This window comes from Geospiza fortis, unplaced genomic scaffold, assembly GCF_000277835.1.
Source record: "Geospiza fortis unplaced genomic scaffold, GeoFor_1.0 scaffold494, whole genome shotgun sequence".
Lineage (NCBI taxonomy): Eukaryota > Metazoa > Chordata > Aves > Passeriformes > Thraupidae > Geospiza > Geospiza fortis.
Genome location: NW_005054691.1, coordinates 81547 through 96435, shown reverse-complemented (window position 1 = coordinate 96435; position 14889 = coordinate 81547). Strand labels below are relative to the sequence as shown.

At 56.6% G+C, this 14889-nt stretch overlaps 1 protein-coding gene across 1 annotated transcript in view; it reads right to left on the bottom strand.

Moving 5' to 3' along the window:
• Positions 1–3967: 3967 nt before the first annotated feature.
• PPP6R2 (protein phosphatase 6 regulatory subunit 2) overlaps positions 3968–14889 on the bottom strand; it is a 35986-nt gene continuing 25064 nt past the window's right edge. Inside the window, 8 exon segments of the mRNA XM_014311218.2 lie at positions 3968–4851; positions 5518–5664; positions 9399–9585; positions 10033–10121; positions 10493–10646; positions 12513–12670; positions 13522–13649; positions 14514–14571. Coding sequence (XP_014166693.1) covers positions 4800–4851; positions 5518–5664; positions 9399–9585; positions 10033–10121; positions 10493–10646; positions 12513–12670; positions 13522–13649; positions 14514–14571 — 973 coding nt within the window. The 3' untranslated portion in view covers positions 3968–4799.

The following is a 14889-nucleotide window of genomic DNA, read 5'->3' as shown; positions in this document are numbered from 1 at the left end:
GGACCAGCTTCCCAAATGTGGTACAGAGCCAGGAGAGCGGGAATGGGGAATGTTCCACGGCAGGAACAGCTTCCCAAATGTGGTACAGAGCCAGGAGAGCGGGAATGGGGAATGTTCCACGGCAGGAACAGCTTCCCAAATGTGGTACAGAGCCAGGAGAGCGGGAATGGGGAATGTTCCACGGCAGGAACAGCTTCCCAAATGTGGTACAGAGCCAGGAGAGCGGGAATGGGGAATGTTCCACGGCAGGAACAGCTTCCCAAATGTGGTACAGAGCCAGGAGAGTGGGAATGGGGACTGGCAGGAGGAGCTCCCAGTCCCAACACGTGCAGGTGCAGCTGGCGAGGAGGGGACCAGGAATTCTCTCAGGGCAGCACCAAGCCCAGTGAGCCCCAGTCTAAACCAGTTCAGAGCCAGTCCATGAGTGACACAACTGCAGGAAGACAGGTACGGCTCGGATACACCCTGGATACACCCCAGTTACACCCAGGACACACCCAGGATACACCCTGAGCCCTTCACCAAGCACCACACTCCACTTTTTCCAATAGATCAATTCTGTTTTTCCCAACAGATCAATTCCCAGCCCACCCAGTGGGGGCAGCAAGGTCCCCTCAGGATGAGGGGGATCCCTGAGGGGTTGGGATTTCAAGGCCTGGCACAGGGATGAGCTCCAAGGATTGCCACTGATAAATCAGGGGTTTAATGACAGCTCCCTGGCCAGTGTGGGAAAAATGACTCTGGGATGCCACTGGAGAACAAGAAAGTAATTTAAATGATATTTCCTTCAGATATGTTCTTTGGGAATGTCCCTGCACGTCCACTCCTAACCTTTCACTAGGAAGTCTGGGAACTGGGATCCCCAAGCCCTTTGGAACAGACACTGAGGGAAACACTGGGCTTTTGGGGGTTTTTTAGTAATTTTTTTCTTTGTTTTCCAATCTGTGCCCCCCAGGGTTTCCATTCCCTGCACACCTGCAGCTCTCCAAAGAGATGTTCTTGATGGAACCTCGGGGAGAAACCTTGGGATTCCATCCCAGGGACAGCAAAGCCTTGGGACACTTGGGGGAATTCCCTTGGGCTTTGCTGAGGACACAGGACCCCAACAGACACCCGGGATTTTGCCTGCCTCAGGAGGAGAGGGGATTCTGTTTTAGGGAAGTTTTTGGCTATGGAATTGCTGAGGGAATGACGGGAATATTCCCTGCTGGCTGCCCTGTCAGGGTGCAGTGGGAAGAGAATCTCCAGGACATGCAGGAATTCTGGACACACCTCTGGATAACCCTGGACTGAGGGGGTACAGAACCCCCAGCCTGTCCTGAGCCCCAGGAATGCTCCATCTGCCATGGGATCACAGCCCCACACACACTGGGATTTGGGATTCCCAGCCCTCCAGCCCTGCTCCCCTCCCTCACTCTGCAGCCAGGTGCCCCACAGGACCTGGGACACTGGGAAGGGGCACCTGATGTGACAATGGATGGGGATGCTCCCCAGCCACGGGGTTTTCCCATGCCCAGGACAGGTGTGCCAGGATCCAGGGATTACCCAGGATTGGCCAAAGGGATGAGGTTTAGCTCTAACTGTGCCCAGGAACCCTTTCCCCTCCCATCCCAGTGCGGAGCAGTTGGCACAGCCGGATCACCAGATCCCCACAGCAACGCCCAGGCGGGCAGAGCCACTGCACGGAACATTCCAGAACCATCCCCCAGGAACCTGGCCTTGCTGCTCTTGGTCTTGACCCTGGAGATAAACACCCAGCTCACTGTGTCCCAGTGCCCCCTTCCCAGGCTTCTCACAAGATGCAAGTGTGTGTGGATGAGTATCCATGGAATGGCACAGACCTGTGTCCAGGCACACCCTCAGCAGCCCCAGGGGCAATCCCAGCCCCAGGGACACCCTGTGCACATGGCAGACTCCAAGCACGAGGCAGGAGGGAAGCATGGAGCAGGACTTGGGGGGGAGCCTTCATCACTTGGGCACGGAGCCCAGCAGGGCCAGGGGATGAGGGGACACAGGGACAGGCAATTCCATGCTCAGAAGCCAAGAGATCCTGCTCCAGCCCTGGGAAGCCCTTCCCTGGAGCACAGGGAGAAGGAAAACCCCAAGTGGGACACTCCAAGCCCTCCACACCTGCTGTGTCTCCAGAGGGACTGGAAGCTCTGCTTCAGAAGGATTTCCCATTCCTGGTTTCCCCACAAAACCACTGGAGCCAGGCCAGGAACCAGCTCTGGCTCTGTTCAGAGCTGCAAACCCCGGCAGCCCAAGCAGCAGGAGCTGGGTCTGGATCAGGCCCTGGCTGGTGGGAAGAACAACTCCAGGGGAGTGGAGAGGTGGAATGAACTGAGAGCCTCAATCCCAGCTGTGGAGGGATCATCCACAGGCACCCAACCCATGGAACTTGTGCATCTCCACAGGTCTGACCAAGCCCCAGTGATGTGTCTCAGCACTAAGTAATAAATTAACCCACTAATGAGCCCCCAGTAATGAGCTGTGTTCGGATCTGGATATGTCCAAGGATATTATTATTATTATAATCATTATTATTAATATAATTATTATTATTAAAGCTCTCACTGACACTCAGGGACTCAAAGCCACAGCTGAGGAATACCAGGCTGGAATTGCAGCAGAAGGCACAGCCAGCCCCGTCTCTGGGAGCCACCGTGGGGTCACTGCTGCCCCATCCCTGTCCAGGTGGAATCTCTGCTCCCAAAGCTCAGCAGCTCGGGGGGGCAGGCCCTGTCCTATCCCTCAGACCCCACCCAGAGCACTGCTCCCACAGGAAGGGATCTGAGCTGGGAGGATGATCCAGCTGTGCCTGCCGAGGACATTCCCCTCATCCCCTGATCCCACACGGATCTGGGCACAGCTGGCCCTGGGGCAGGCACAGGGAACAGGCTGGAAGAGCACGCTGGCATCCCCCGGGATCCAGCCAGGCTGTACCAGCACATGGATCCTTCAGCTTCCATGGAATCAGCTCTGGGGCCCCAAGGATGCCCGATGTCCAGCAGAACTCTAGCACCAATCCTTGGAAAATTAAGACTTTAACGTGTCTCCAATCAGGACCTCAAAGCCACTGATCCTGTCTGAGAGTCCTGGCTGGAGAGGGATTGATCCCTGAACACCAAGCAGGGGAAGCAAAGCACAAAGTGAGATTTTTTTCCCACCCAGTGCAATTAACTTTAAATTATTAATTTTAAATTACACGCAGCGAGTGAAGACTTCCCGAACAAGAGCCCTGCACCACCCGATTCCCAAGGAATTGGGGCTGGGGGACAGCCCAGCCCTGCCAGCAGCACACGAGTGGCCCACAGCCCCAGTCACCTCCAGGATCACAGCCATCTCAGCACACCAGTTCCAGGGATCCAGCCATTTCCCTACGATCAGAACTGACCTGGGCACACAGGGCTGAGCGGGGCTGTGGGAACGGCGCCCTTGGACCCAGCAGAGCAGCCCCACAGTGGGAACACCTGGTCCCCCCACTGCCCTCCCTGCCCAGCTGAGTACATCCCACAGCAGACACCACAGCACAAACAAGGGATTTGTGCCTGCTGGGAGTGTGAGGTCCTTCCCACCCTCAGGAATGCATCCCAAAGCAGCAGTCTGGCTCCCTGCGTGTCGAGCTCCAGCCTTTGCTCCAAAGGGAGGATTTTTCAGGATTCCACATGCCGGGGGCTCCAGCTCAGCTGCCCCAGGTGGCCCAACCCCCCAGTGCCCCTCAAGTGCCCCCCAGGCTGGGCTGGCAGTGAGCTCAGAGCTCCAGCCTGGGCACATCCCGTATCCCAGCTCCAGGTGCTCCCCTCGCCTGGCCCTGCTCTCCCATCCCCCCTGAGGGATCCGGATGTCCCCCAGGGCTCTCCCATGCCCTCCCCCAATGCTGTCATCACCAGGTACAAAGTGCAAAAGTGTTGCTGTTCCTGCATCCATTAAAAACTTTAAAAACAGAACAAAACAAACAGAAAAAGGATTTCCATCATCATTTGCAAATACATTAATTCATTCTCCAAAGAGCCAGCAAACCCCTGGTCACCTCCTCGTGGGCAGGGTCCTCTGTGGCCAGCACGGACATCAGCAGGAGAGGTCACCTCTGCCCCGGCCCAGCCCCTGCCCTGATCCACCACGTGTCCATGGAGAGCCCGGAGCAGGGCTGGAAGGCAGGGACATCCCGTTCCCTGGACAGCTGGGCCTCAGTGTCACTCCCTGGCTCCGGCCGGGGACAACCCCAGCCTCGGCCCTGCCAACCCAATCCAAGCCCTCCCTGCTCCCCCTCACGGAAGTGTTGGCATTCCTCCTCTCCTGTGAAATGTTTCTGGTAAGGCTTTATTGCTCTACAAAGCGGTGCAAAGGCTGCCCGAGGACAGCTCCATCAGGAACTTTGGTCACACGGCTGCGGGATTTGTGCGCTGGCCCCGGCCGCCGCTGGACCTGCTACCTTCCCAAGAGAAGCTGAATACTGTGTGCAATAACACTGGGAAAACAGCACTGAACCCCAAATCCAAAACAAAAACCAGGGGCACGGGGAAGGGGACAACTCAAATCAGGCAGAAGGCTTGGGAAGAGCCCGTCATTCCCGTGAGGACTGAACTCAATGCTACATTTCGACAATGCCGAGTGTCTTTCCGAACGGATCGGTGCTGTTGGATCTGCGTGTCTGGTCCTGAACGCCAGCTCGCTCTCATCAATGCAGCATTTATTAAAAAATAAAATTAAAATGAAAAAAAAAAAAAAAAGAATTGACAAATTGCATCACCAGGGAGCAGCCTGGCCTGGCTCACACACGTCCCAGGGCGGCGGCGGCATCAAGCGGGGCCGTTCAATGTGGCTTCAGTGCAGGGCAAGGCCTCGTCACTCCTGCAGGGACACCAGGGAGCAGCCTTAGGGACATGGGACAGGCCAGGAGAGCTCCCAAAGCTGCCCTCATCCCTCCTGGGAACGCCTTTCTGCTGGGACCTGAGCCACTCCCTTGGGTTGTGTTTTGTCTGCCCAGTGAAGTGTTCTCAGCTCCCTGTGGAGAAACTCCCCCAGTGCCTCATGGAATACTACAGGGAAAATCAGTGTGGAATCAGGGAATGGCCTGGGTGGGAACAGACCTAAAAGCTGTCTAGTTCCAACTCCTTCCAAGGTGATCAGAGGCATGGGGCATCTCTAACATGAGGGCAGGCTGAGTTAGGAATGCTCAGCCAGGGAGAGCTCAGAGCCCCTGGCAGGGCCTGCAGGGGCTCCAGGAGAGCTGCAGAGGGACTGGGGACAAGGCCTGCAGGGACAGCACCCAGGGAATGGCTCCCACTGCCAGAGGGCAGGCATGGATGGCATCTTGGCAATGAGGAATTCCTGGCTGGGCTGGGATTGCCAGAGCAGCTGGGGCTGCCCCTGCATCCCTGGCAGTGCCCAAGGCCAGGCTGGACACTGGGGCTGGAGCACCTGGGACAGTGGGAGGTGTCCCTGCCATGGCAGGGCTGGCACTGCAGGGGCTTTGGGGTCCCTTCCCACCCAGCCATGCCAGGATTCTGCGCTCACCTGTCTCTCGTGGCCGTTTCTGTGGCAGTTGTGACAGCAGTGGCCACTCTCTGGTGCCCGTCCGTGTGCGTGGCCGCGCTGTTCCGGGCACAGGGGGCACTGGAGTCGGCCACGGGAAGCGTCTCCGGAGCCTTTCCGTCAGAGCCACTGTGGGAGAGGGCAAGGACACGTCAGTGGAGCTCAGCCCACGGGAAAAGCAGACTCACACTGGAATGGGGCTCAAATTCCAATGGGGAAAGCAAAATTCCTCCTGCTTTCCTCACACAGGCCTAAAGATCCCATTGGGAATGAGAACTGGCAATAAGCTGGGATTCAAATCAGCGGGCACATCCTGGAGGCTCCAGGTCCCAAACCCAACAGGACACACCAGATCAGCTCCTCGAGGGAGGCATTCCCAACTCCTGTGCAAATCCAGTCTGGAAGTTCCCAAAGCATTTCCACTGCCATTGCTGGGATGGCACAGCCTGCTCTGCTTGGGCATGGACACAGACACTGCTCTGCTCCACAGGCTCTGCCACGGGCTCCTCAGGCTTCTGGGACACCCAGAAAATCCTGGGTTTAGGGGCAGATCCTAAAATCCCATGGAGGAAAACCCCCACGGATTGGATGTCCAAACATGCTGAAGGCACTCCAGGGACCATGGAGGTCCCACCTGAGGGACAATGTCCCCAGGGAGGCACCAACAACCAAAGCTCAAATCCTGGGAAAGGAGAACTGCAGGAGCAAACCCTCCCAATTTCATTTGGAATAAACCCACCCAGATTTGCAGCTGGAGAAGGGATTTCTGTGCACATCCCATTCTTTGGCTTCCAAGGCAGAGGATGAGCTGCCCCAGGAATGTTTTCTTCCCAGTTTCCATGCAGAACAATTCTTTCTCCCTTTCTCCCAGAGCAAACCTCCACAAAAGGGAAAAAAGCTGGAGAGGGCTGAGCTGAATCCTGTCACCAGCTCTGGGGGAGTTTATGGAATAAAATAATCCCAGCTGGATAATTGGACATGTGATGGAGATTGGAGACTGGGGTTCTATTTCTGGAGCACTTATCTTGAAAAAAAAAAAACATTAAAATGAGGAATAATGAGATCTAAACATTCCCTTTTCTCCAGGGCTCACAAGATCCTCAGAAGTACCAAAATACACCTTGGAGAGACACAGGGAGGGAGCTGTGTTCCCCGGAATGTCGCTGGGAAAAAAACACTTCCCACACAAAAAACTGGAGCTCGACATTTCCATGGCTCAGAGAGAAGCTTCTGAAGCCCAGTCCCTGAAGTTTCCAGGACAGGAGGATCCCAGAGTTACCTGAGAACCCATGGGGGTTTGGGAATTTCTCTGCCTTCCCCGGGCTCCTGGAAAATCCCAGCTGGACACACACCCTTGGTCACCCAGGGGTGACACAACCCAAACAAGGAGTTTGTGGGGGATGTCCTGTTGTCCCCTGGTCCCCCAGGGGTGGGACCCCAAACCTCTCCAGGCAATGGGATCCAAGCTGGGAAGCTGAGAGCAATTCCTGAGCTGCATCTCCCTAAGGATCCCCCTGGGAGGAGGATGGGGCTCACAGAAGGTGGAACATCTGGAGGATTTACTGGGCTGCAACATCTGGTTCTCCATGGAATCCACAGAGGCCTTGGGCAGCTCCAAGGATAAAAGACCTCCAACGTGGATTCCAGGGACAAGGGGAAGGAAAACCCTAAGTCCCAGAGCAGCTCCAAGGAGAATTAAAGATCCCTGTGCGGATTTCAGTTATTCCAGGGGCACAAGGGGATGGAAAACTGCTCCTACAGCAACAGGAATGGGGTTTGGTGCAGGTTTTGGAGAAGTGCTTGGAGAGAGTCACAAGCCACAGAGTGACTCCAAAATGTTCCTGATTTCCCTGGAATCATTAAGGAACGTGGTAAGAAATGGATATTCCCACTGCAGGCAGAGTGGTCAGGGAGAGCTGAGGACACTGGGAGGGCTCTGGGTGGTGATTCCCTCTGGGAGCCCAGGCCTGAAGCAGCTCCAGTCCCAGCTGTGGCACCGCCCCTGTCCTCCCTCAGCTTCCCCTGGGATCTCTGGCCATGGACACAGCTGTGGAGAGCCACAGACACCTGTCAGGGGAGGCCCTGGGTGCTCTTTGCCACAATGGAATCAGCAGGCAGGCAAAGGCAGGCAGGTTTGGGAAGCTCTATCCCTATGGAATGTGCTACAGACACTTGTCTGGAGAGGAAAACATTCCCAATGTGCCAAACCAGGAACAAACACCTCCCTCCTGCCAGGAAAGCAGGGAAGAGGTGAGAACATCTCAAAGAGGATGGACACAGGAACAGCTGGAGCTGGGTCAGGGAGGGGTATCAGGAAAGGCTCTTCCTCCAGAGGGTGCTGGGCACTGGAACAGCTCCCCAGGGAATGGGCACGGCTCCAGAGCCCCAGGAATGTCTGGACAACACTGGGATTGTTGGGCTGTCCTGGGCAGTTGGACCAACGACCCTGTGAGTCCAGTTCAGGGCACTCCCTGATCCTACTGGGAACCCAGGCACCCCCAGGCAAGGTCCTGCTGTGCCCCCACCATGGGCCAGGGCAGGAAAGGCACCTGGAGCACAGCTTGGATCAGATCCAATGGATCCAACTCCACACAATCCCAGAGGAGAGGCTGCTTTCAGCACAGCTGGAACTGCTGTGCCTTCCCTCACCCTCTGCTTCCCACCAGGCCATTCCCAGGCACAGAGAGTGCATTTATCAGAATTAATGCATTTATCAGAACAAATGCATTTATCAAAGGAAAATGTATCAAAATTAACTGTGTTTATCAAAATGAATCCATTTATCCAAATTAACTGCATTAACGCATTTATCAAAATCAACTGTATTTATCAGAATTAATGCAATTATCAGAATTAATGCATTTCTCAGAATAAGCTGCTTCCAACCAAACAGACCCTGGGATAACTCCTGCCCTAATTCCAGGGAATTCTGCAATCCCAGTGGTTTCCCAGCCCCCGGCCCCCAGGAGCTGCTGCTGGCTGAGCACACCCAGGGATGACCCCAAACTGTCACCAAGCATTGCTGAAGGAAACTCCTGATCCTGAGTCAGGCGCACAAACCCAGGGCCTCAGGTAAAAAACACGAGGAAATCCATGGAAGAGTATGAGGAAAAACCTCAGAATCTCAGAACTGAGTAAAATCTATGTGGATGCAGCAGATGCTGACTGGGCTGGGCTCATCTCATCCCCTGTGATTGGAGCAAGCTGGATTGAGGATCCAATTCCTACAAACCTGCCCAATCCCTGGATCTGCTCCAGCCTTTCCTGGTGCTTTTAACATTGAATGCCTTTGACACTGAGGGGAAAATGAGAACCTGAGTGGGTTAAACCTTCCCCCCATGGCTGCAGGAGGATCTCATGGGAGCCTTCACTCTGCTTTTCTGAGCGATCCTGCCCAGATCCTGCCCTGGGCTGGATCCCAGACCACGAACAGAGATGCTCCTGTGACACTGGGGCTGGGCCAAAGGACAGGGACAGACATCCTCCTGTGACACTGGAATGGCCCAAAGGACAGGGACAGAGATGCTCCTGTGACACTGGAGTGGCCCAAAGGACAGGGACAGAGATGCTCCTGTGACACTGGAATGGCCCAAAGGACAGGGACAGAGATGCTCCTGTGACACTGGGGCTGGGCCAAAGGACAGGGACAGAGATGCTCCTGTGACAATGGAGTGGCCCAAAGGAGCCCCAACCCTTCCTTGGAATAACCCTGTGCTAAATATGTCCCCCAGCACCCCCCTGCCATGCCAGGGCAGGACCTGCTCCCAGGGGACACCGGGACACGGACCCCACTGGAAAAGGGACACTGGAACCACGTGGGGCCATCCCAGGGGCCATCCCAGCCCACGCAGATCCCTTCCCACCTGGAGGGAGCTGCCCTGTCCTTGCCGGGCTCCTGTGCCGTGGCCGTGGATTCCGTGCCAGCCTTGGCCTTGTCGTCGTCGTCGTCGTCGCTCTCGGAGCTGCCCGAGGAGCTGCTGTCCAAGGCCACCAGCGGTGCCTTCCGTGTCCCACACGCGTTCCACACACAGGGAGAGGCAGCAGTGCTGGCTGGGGGAGGAACAGCCCACACTGGAACCTCGGGAAAGCTCCCTGGACTGGCCTGAGGGGTCAAACAGGGCCTGCAGCCACTGCAGATGGTCTGGGAATCGTGGGATGGGGTGGGTGGGAAGGATCTCAAAGCCCACCCAGTGCCACCATGGGCGGGGACACCTTCCACTGTCCCAGACTGCTCCCAGCCCTGTCTAGCCTGGCCTGGGACACTTCCAGGGATAAATGAAGTGTCCCTGTGGTATCAGCTCCAACGCACTACAGTTCCATCCCTTCCCTGCTGACACTGTCCCAACAAACCCTGGGCATCTCTGCCTTTGTTTCATTCACTGATCCCGCAGGGAACGCTCAGAGCAGGGGCCCTGCAGGAAGGTTTCTCCTGCCCCAGGGGCTCCATGCAGAGCTCCCAAGGGCTGAGAGCTGCCCGTGTGGCCCAGTGTCACTCACAGTTCTTGTCCTGGCCCTGCGCCGGGGTCCTGTCGGTGCCGCTGCTCTCGGTGTCCACGGGGGAGCTGCAGCGAGGGCCGGACTCGGAGCTGGGGAGGGAAGAGCCCTGAGCACAGAGCCAGGATCATCCCAAAGCCTCCCAACAGCCCCACGAGCAGCCACCGGCCCTGCTCTCCCTTCCCATCACTGTTGTGAATTTCTCTAAACCTCATTTCCTGGCTCTCTACCCCAGTGAGGACACAGAAAGCGGGGCTGTGTCCCACCCCAGTCAGAAGCACTGGGAAGCAGCGAAAAGCACAAAGGAGCCCTGATCAAGGATCATCAGACAGCATTAAACAATAAAATGGAAGCGATGGGAAGGGGAAGAAGAAAGGATTACAGCCAGGCACTCCATCAAAACGTATCCCAAATATTCCCCGGTTCCCAAGCCCCAGGGGAGCTGGGATTCCGTGGCTCTTACCAGCAGAAAGGCTGGAAGTCAGTGAACTTGGCCCAGCCCTTCTCCTCCGGGGCGCTGCTCTGCGGGGCGGCCGAGTCCCACACGCTGGAGCCCACGTCCATGGCCACGGGCGGCGTGGGGCCCGCGGGCTCGAACACGGCCGTCCAGCCAGCCCCTAGGGACACCACAGCCTGGGTGCCAGCCCAGCCACAGCCGGCCGGGAGCACCCCAGGGACAGAGCAGGGACCCCAGGGACATCCCAGGGACATGCCAGGGATCCCAGGGACACAGCAACCCAGACCAGGAACATCCCAAGGACATGCCAGGGACACAGCAATCCAGCCCAAGAACACCGCTGGGATGCCAGGGGAATCCCAGGAACATCCCAACTGCACCCTGGGGATCCCAGGGACACAGCAACCCAGCCCAGGAACATCCTTGGGATCCCAGTGGCATCCCAGGGACATCCCAGTGCATCCCAGGAACATCCCCGGGATCCCAGGGACACAGGGACCCATCCCAGGGCCCCCCTTCCACACCCGTCTGTATCCCACAGAAATCCCTCTGTGTTTATCACCAGCAGAGGCATCCATGGAAACAAATAACACCGTGGGTGGCTTCATCCCCCAAGCCAGTGATTCCCAGCTCCAAGTCCCTCAATTCCCTGCCAAAAGCTCCCATCTCCATCTCCAATGGTTGGGTTTCAAGTAAAGAAATGATCACGGGATTCCAATATTTTCCAATATTTAAGATCCTAAAAATCACCCATTGCTTTTTTCACAGTCCTGGACAATTCCTCCTCCAGAACCTCCTTCCACTTCTAGTCCCACTTCCTACTTCCAGTCCTACAAATCCCACCTTTGGAATAGCATTTTTCCTTAGCTTTTCCCAGGACAGAGGGAGGATTGCAGAGCTCTGCAGGAACAGAACCAAGTGCAAGAGCCCCCTCCAGGGCTGCATCCCCAAAACTGATCCCAAATTCCAGCTGAGTCTCCAGAGGGTGACTGGGCTGCCATACACAGCCCACTGGGACTGGGAGGCTCATACTGGTTCTTCCAAATGGACTGGAATTATCTGACACTTCCAAAGGGGTGCAGAGAGCAGGATCATGGGATAATCCTGCCTGGTGCTCCCAATGGCAACACAAAGGAGCAAAAAAATGGTGTAGCACTCAAAAAGCATGGAAAAACGGATGGTTGGGAAAGTGTTTTGTCCCTTGGAATTGTTCTGCTGACAGCACCGTGTCTGTCCAGCATTTCCATGGCATCATTTACACAGAGAGTTGTGAAAACCCCTGAAGGGAGCACAAGATGGAAAATGACAATGTACAGGGGCCTGGAGGGACAGGACACAGGGAATGGCTTCCAGCTCCAGTTTAGATGGGATCTTAGGAAGGAATTCCTGCCTGGGAGGGTGAGCAGGCGCTGGGCTGGAATTGCCAGAGCAGCTGGGGCTGCCCCTGCATCCCTGGCAGTGCCCAAGGCCAGGCTGGACACTGGGGCTGGAGCACCTGGGACAGTGGGAGGTGTCCCTGCCAGGGCAGGGGGGGCATTGCAGGGGCTCTGAGGTCCCTTCCCACCCAACCCATTCCTGGGATTCCAGGAAAAGCCTGTCCCTCTGCACTCCTGCTCCAGTCACTGTAGGGATGGGATTGCCACAGGCAAAGCACAGCTGGAAAAGCAGGAGAATGGGCAGGGAGGAGTTCAGGTCACATCCCTGCACTGCTGCTTTGACTGGGATTTGCACTGAAGGAGCTGGGATTCAGGGAGCCACAGAACCATGGAATGGCTTGGGTGCAAGGGGACCGTACAGCTCCTCTCATTCCAAGCCCTGCCATGGGCAGGGACCCTTTCCATGGGATTCACCCTGTGGGGCTGCCTGACATTCAAGGGCTGTTCTGGGGCAGGGCTGCAGCTCCAGGGACTCCAGAGGCACAAAGTGAGCCCTGACATTCCCATTTCCCTCGGCCAGGAGGAGCTGGCAGTGTGTGAGTGCTGCTGTGACCCCTGCAGCCCCAGGGATGTGCTCCCAACCCTGGTACCTTGGCAGGAGTCTGAGTCCTTCTGCTCCGGGGTGCTGCCCTTGTGTGGGGAGGGGGGTGGTGGCCGCTCCTCCTCCTCCTCCGAGTCCACGCTGCCGTCGTGGTCCCCGTTCTCCAGGTCACTCTTGGAGCTCTCTGACGTCTGTGAGGCTCCAAACCTGAATGGGAACTGGGAATGAGCCATGCCTGGATCCCTCAGCTCCTCCTCCCTGTCTCTGGGGAAACAGCCCAGAACCTTTGCCAGGGTTGTTTCCCCCAAAATATTTCCCCCAACTGCTCAGGTCAATTGTGGGTGCTCAGAGAGATTGTACCAGATTCCCGAGGGCTTTGCTGCCAGCATTCCCTGGAGGTGCAGGACAGAGCCAGGGCTGGTGACACCACACAAACCAGTGCTCAGAGAGGGGACAGACACTGGTGTGGAGCCCACCCTGTGCCCAGGCAGGGCCTGAGGCTGTTGATGCTTGGCAAGGACACAGCGAAGTCTTGGATGTTTTCTCTGTTTCCTTTGATCACATTGCAGATTGGGAATTATGGAAATAACTTTATTTTAATGAGTGGCTCTGTCAAAGGGATGAAAAATTATTTCAAAGCCCGAGATGCCCCTGGGAGGCCTCTTGTTCTCACTTTTCTGATTTGAATGTTCTGAGAAAGAATGTTCTGCCCACTCCCCTCAGTCTCACCTCCTCCTCCTCCTCCTCCTCCTCCTCTCCAAGGATGAGAGAAGGAGCAAATTCCAAGTGTTTCACACTAAGGGTGGGGGTTTTTAATGTGTTTGATGGAAGACTCATTAATTAGGTGTTCCCATTGTTAATGAATTCCCTTGAACTGGATCTGTCTCCAGTTTAGGAGAACCCCCAGCACAAGTGCCAGGGAAAGTGCTCAAGGTTGTGTCAGACAAAACCTCACAGCCCCAAAATGACACAAAACCCAAGGAATTCCTCCTGGCCTGGACTGAAATGTGCAGATTTCCAGCAGCAGGGGGAAAATCAGAGTTCTGCTTTCACCTTACCGTGTCCTGGACTTGACCTGGGTGGCGTAGGAGATGTCCTTCTCCTCCCAGATATCCTCCTCCTCCTCGTTGTCGTCGAACTGCTGGATGCGCTCGTTGCAGCAGGCCTCGAACAGGGAGGCGTTGGGCTGCAGGACCAAAGGCAAATCACATTCCACAGGGTCTCTGGAGACACTGCTTTAAGCCCAAGTCTCAGGGCTGACCAAATCCAGCTTTGCTCAGGAGCTGGGACCACCTGGGATCACCTGGGATCACCACAGTCCAGCTGCTGCTTTGCTTTGGGGCAATAAACCAAGAAAGGCCAGGAACAGCCTGGCAATGTTTAGATCCATGAGAAATCCATCTCTGCCTATGCTTCCCTAATCTGTGTCCGGAAAGATCATCTAAAGCTGTGAGAGTTAGGGGTGCTCACCTGGACAGGAGAGGAATACAGGTATGTCTCAGAGCCCCTGGCAGGGCCTGCAGGGGCTCCAGGAGAGCTGCAGAGGCACTGGGGCCAAGGCCTGCAGGGACAGCACCCAGGGAATGGCTCCCACTGCCAGAGTGCAGGCATGGATGGGATCTTGGCAATGAGGAATTCCTGGCTGGGCTGGGATTGCCAGAGCAGCTGGGGCTGCCCCTGCATCCCTGGCAGTGCCCAAGGCCAGGCTGGACACTGGGGCTGGAGCACCTGGGACAGTGGGAGGTGTCCCTGCCATGGCAGGGCTGGCACTGCAGGGGCTCTGAGGTCCCTTCCCACCCAACTCATCCCAGGATTCCATGATTCTAAGAACACAGTGGCACTGCAGGGAGGGAGGAAGATTCCCCCTGTGCCAGGGGTGCTGCCTCAGAGGGAACATTTCCTGGCAGGAAGCCCTGAGGGGCCAGCAGTGCCCAGCTCTCTCAGGCCCCTCTGCATTGCCCAAACCCCCCAAATCTTTGCTCTCTCAGCATGCAAGCAGCACCTTTCCAGCAGCACACTGACCCCAGCCCCGGCCCAGAGCCCCACTCACGCTGTCGTCGTCAGCATCGATGTTGAAGTTGATCTCGGCGATGCGGTCAAAGGGAGCGCTGGGAGGGAGGAGGGAGGGAAGAGCCTCAGGGGTGGCTCCCAGGAGCCTGTGCTTCCCACAGGGACAGCAGCAGAGCCAGAGCCACTCCTGGGCTGGGGTCCCTGCACAGCCACTCCTGCCCACCGTGTCCCCTCACCGAGGGAAGGGTTATTCCAGCCTAGAACATTCCCTGCCCATGGCAGGGGGGGCACTGGAGGGATTTTCCTGGGGGACAGCTGGGGCGGTCGGGCTGTGTTCCAGGGAACAGGGACAGGAGCAGAGGGAATGGCCTCAGGCTGGGCCAGGGGAGGCTCAGGGTGACATCAGCAGGGAATTC